This window comes from Ictalurus furcatus, chromosome 6 (assembly GCF_023375685.1).
Source record: "Ictalurus furcatus strain D&B chromosome 6, Billie_1.0, whole genome shotgun sequence".
NCBI lineage: Eukaryota > Metazoa > Chordata > Actinopteri > Siluriformes > Ictaluridae > Ictalurus > Ictalurus furcatus.
In genome coordinates, this window is record NC_071260.1 from 12,633,322 (window position 1) to 12,638,080 (window position 4,759).

General features: G+C 39.5%; 1 protein-coding gene across 1 annotated transcript; it reads left to right on the plus strand.

Annotated features, from left to right (window-relative positions):
- Nucleotides 1–536: 536 nt before the first annotated feature.
- LOC128609365 (transcription factor Adf-1-like) lies at nucleotides 537–3,342 on the plus strand. The gene is made up of 3 exons (XM_053627896.1): nucleotides 537–728; nucleotides 827–983; nucleotides 1,299–3,342. Exons 1-3 carry the CDS (start codon nucleotides 593–595, stop codon nucleotides 1,765–1,767), a joined length of 762 nt encoding a protein of 253 aa, XP_053483871.1. The 5' UTR covers nucleotides 537–592; the 3' UTR covers nucleotides 1,768–3,342.
- The last annotated feature ends 1,417 nt before the right edge of the window (nucleotides 3,343–4,759 follow it).

Sequence of the window (4,759 nt, forward strand, 5' to 3'; positions counted from 1 at the left end):
ATACGGGTATTTCTCGCCTACCGAGAATTCGACATACTACCCCTCTGGCGTACTGCTTTTCGGTAAATATGCGGTTTCACACGCAGCCACACTAGGCTATGCGGCAAAACTTATACGACCAAAAAAATACGACCATGCAGGTCAGAGTTCACCAAATTTGAGCTATCATCATGCAGCGTGCTACGGAAATTCTACGCTTGCATTTCCGGTCTGCGCTTTTTGGATGCGTTTGAATGGAAGTCAGTGGCGCACTAAAGCCTAGTGTGACCGTGGTATAAAGCCTGTTGCACCGGGACGTTTAACGCCCCGTGTCAAAATCAATGGCTTACAATGGGAGTGCTCACACACGCGCGTAAAACACACGGCGTCAAATTTCCGTTTTTTTTGACGAGCCGCGTTAAAAACTGGTCGACCAATGATATACGCGCTTTTGTTCACGTGCCCTAAACCGCTGTAGTGACATACAAACCACGACTTGGTGGCGCTCAAGTACAAAACTGTCTTGCTGAGCACACGTCGATATGTGAAGAAGAAGCAGCAGCAGCAGAAACAGCAACAATAACAGCAACAGCAGCAGCTACTACTAAGAAGCATGATGAATGTTGAGCTGTTGGTGTCTTTGGTGTCTGAACGCCGAGAGCTTTATGATAAACGCCACAGCGACTATAAAAACATTGATAAGAGGGAGTTGTTGTGGCAAGAAATTGCAGATCAAACAGGATTCGACGGTGAGTTTCATTTTACTACTGTTTTTTTCATGTACATGGGCTTTTAACTTTTTTTTTCGCAAACGTTTAAGCATCTCCATGGTTTGTGTGCTGCTTAGTGGAGGAGGTTAAACTGAAGTGGAAGAGTTTACGCGATACATACACGAGGAAAAAGCGTGAGGAGGACTGCAGGAGTGGACCGACTGCTAAAAACAAGAAGCAGTGGAAATACATGAAGGTGATGGAGTTCCTCGCAACATCAACTGAATTTCGAAGGTATTTAACATCAGGCCATTACAATACATAGCTGTGTGAACTATACAATATGTAGTGCATTGAATATTAAACAGTGGTTAACATGATATCAGGGCATGTTCCCTGTATACTGTAAATAATCACGCTTCTAGTTCGATATATTACTGTGGATAGGTAACCTCAGCTGAATTTGCGTTGCCAGATGTATTGAACATTCAGATTACCATGACATCTAAACTGTTTTTTGTTTTTTTTGCAATCAAACATTGACCTCGGGCGCATCAGTTTGAATGATTGTTTCTGATGTAAACTGTATTTATTTTACATTGTTCACAGCAACATTTCTGAAAACACTGATGAAGTGGATGACCAAAACGATGCAAGTGAAAGCGAACGAGCGAGCACTTCTTCAGGAGTGTCCGTCCCCAGCCCAGCAGTGATTAGGTCTAGTGCGGGCAAGAGAAAGCGGTCAGAGATGCCGGACTTCTTGGAGAAGTATCTACTATCCAAAGAATCCAGGGAAAGAGAGAAAGAGGAGCGCAGAGAGCAACGAAGAGCGCAAAAGAGAGCACTAAAGAACGATGACATTTACTTTTTTATTCATAGCTTGGTACCTGCATTAAAGAGATTGTCCCCACCCCAGCTGTCTTCAGTCAAACTTCAAATACAACAGTTATTGCACGATGCTGAGTTTGGTCAGCCCTCTTTTTCTCAGTTTCCTCACCAATCACCTACGTCCTTACATCAGGTCACCCCGGAGACCGCTACAAACTATGAGTGCTCTGCCAGGTCAAAAAGTGTGTGAATGTCTTTTTGCAAACATGTAAATACTGACTCTGTTCTTCTTCTCAGTGATAAGCCAGCTGTCAGAAATGGAAAGTTGTGCAGCGCCACCTTGTGTACCGGGGGATTTCTGCTTTTCAATAAGCACCATCTACTGTCAGGGAGTGAAATTGCACTTTCATTTAGCGCTTGATCGAGTTTAACTATGGGGTTGGAATTGTTTCATAATTCCAAATAAATAGATTACGATCTGCAAATAAATGTAGTGAGATTTACAAAAATTAAACATTCACAATTACATTGAATGAGGGCCACAAATATGTTAGTAGTTTCACAGAAATAAATTAAATTGACAAATAAAAACAAGTGAAATTTGCAACAAAAATTTTTTTTTTGCAAATATGTTTTTGTCACAAACACAACTCTGCCCTGCATTCGTTTGTGGATCGCATCCTGTGCATTTGTGGATTGGTGCAGGCATTTATGGATTTTGAAACATTTCTAGCACCAAGAGTGCACACAACTCCACAAATAGTTGGACTCCGCCCACCGTCTTCTCAGGCCAATCAGATAACCGCCACATTGCAGTGACCAATTGTAGCACAATATCACGCCAACCAATAACATTTTGTTTTACAGTCAGTCTGCCAAGAGATGTCTAAAATCTTGCTAACTAATTGAGCTTTTCTCACAATTTGATCAACTTTTCATAGTGGAATGAACATAAGCTTAATCAGTTCAGTCTGCAAAATGTCTGTGATGCACATGCACTGTCAGTCATCAACAAAACAGAGCAGATAACAAGAAATTTAGCAGAACAGAACAACAAATGGATGAATTAATCTACAGTTATTTCAGCATAGACATAGTGGTGACAATGATAATTTGAGTGAAGAAACAGCAACAAGGCTGTCATCACATCACACCTCATGAGAGCAGACTGGGGTGATAGTTCATGTTGTTCATTCACTGTTTGTCCATGTACTTGTCTGATTTGTTTTTGTGACTCATATGCAAACTTGTGGATCATCAGATATTTTGATTCAGATAAACTCCATTTCATGTGACATCACTTTCATCATAGTCAACAATCTTGGCAGAATGGAGAAGGCAGTGGAGGAAGGAAGGCAGGGAAAAATAGACATCAGCATCAAAGTAGCACAAACACTGCTGTGCCTTCTCTGAGTACCCCTGAATACATTTGAGTTCTCAGCTGTTTGGTAGAGCACATTTTGAGTCACTACATCTTATTGAAAAATGTGTTGAACTTAACACGGCCTAATTGAGCCATCTCTACCACTTAGTTTAGGTTTGTTATGTTAAAAACATACACATAAACATTCACTAAATGTTGCTGTGTCTATATGTTGTGTGCCTTTTCAGTTTGCCTTCTTACAGGAAGTTAGCAACAAGAAAGTCACTGCAGACATCCGCCTCTGGGCTTTATTTGAACTTTTTTTTTGTATTCGGTAAATGTACTTATACTCTTACCATGAAGTGACTTTGGTATACAAAAAAAAAAATAAACAAAAACAAAACTGTGGGGTGTTTTAAAAAAGAAACATTGTTTGTTGTTTATTTAATGCCCCAAGGAAATAAAAAATTCAAAGAAAACAACTTTGCATTGTTTTTTTCTTATTGAGGATGTTAAAGGTATACCTATCTGACCATCACCTCATTCTCCTCTGTAAAATCTTCATTTTTTTAATGAAACTGAATCTGAATATATGAGTAGGTGTTAATGGCAACTGCTGTCACTCTATTAACAACTGTGATTCATATGTATTTATAATGTGCATGTCCTTATTTGGGTTTATTCATCTAAGGCATCACAATCTAAAGAAAATACAGTGCTGTTTCTGTCAGGAGCCAAGTATTTCTGCATTTCCCAAAGTACTGAGTCATCAGAACGAAGTGGCTAAATTTCGTTCTTTGAGGATTTTGCTCCAAACTTAACAGTTTGTTCAGCATATTTCAGCCTGGACAGCTTATTGAACAAGACACAATACAGTGCCAGCTATGCCAAAAATTTACTGCTGAAGGACAAATCAATTCCAGTTATACTGGTCTCAACAGCAGATCCACAATCCATGACATAAACACATTTATTTTCATTTATAACTCTTAAGGACTACTCAATATAAATATTATTTACAAGGAAGCTTTATGTGGGCTATGGATGCTTGTAATGTGCTAATTCCCATTTTGTTAAAATATTCTGAAAAATTTCATGAAGAATTCATATAAAAGTGCCTGATGCTCCCTGGGATAGGCTCCAGGTTTCCCGTGACCCTGAAGGAAGGATAAGTGGTATAGAAGATGGATGGATGGATGGAAAATAAAGCTGTATGTATGTATGTAAATTAACAATGCAAATAATTTTACCAAAAGGCTTACTGTTTTCACACTCAGTAGCTGCTGTATATGATATGCGCAAGCTTGGTAAGAATGTTCAGAAGTTCAGAATGTAACATTACATAGGAATTCATTTAAAATTGTAAAAATGTTTTGTTTTTTTTGTAGTGGAAAAAGAACGTTAAGCATTGCCGGGTTGCCATTGTTTGGCCCTTGAGAAAGACCGTTAACCCTCTCTGCTCCAGCCAAGATACTGCTGTATCATGGCTGATCCTGCGCTGTGAACCCAACTTCCTGACATGCTGGGATATGCGGGAAAAAAAAAGAATTTCACTGTGCTATAATGTATATGTGACTAATAAAGACTCATTATAATGTCTGACATTCTATGTAATTTCATGATGTTAGCAGTCACATTAACATTAACTTTAACTGCAGCAGTAAAGCAGGCAGCATGGTGGTGCAGAAGGTAGTGTTGTTGCGTGGGAATCCAGAACCTCTCCCTGAAACACTGTCCATTTTGTGAGAATACACCCTGGATGCGATATAAGTCCATCACAGGGCTCTACGCACACACGCATTTGCACACTTATTCACATCTAGGAGCAATTTAGCATAGCCAATCCCCCTAACAACATGTTTTAGGAGGTGCTTTTAAC

Coding starts and splice junctions, on each gene's coding strand:
- LOC128609365 (XM_053627896.1), top strand. CDS start 593: ATGATGAATGTTGAGCTGTTGGTGTCTTTGGTGTCTGAACGCCGAGAG. Junction 729..826: donor AGATCAAACAGGATTCGACG/GTGAGTTTCATT, acceptor TGTGCTGCTTAG/TGGAGGAGGTTAAACTGAAG. Junction 984..1,298: donor ACATCAACTGAATTTCGAAG/GTATTTAACATC, acceptor CATTGTTCACAG/CAACATTTCTGAAAACACTG.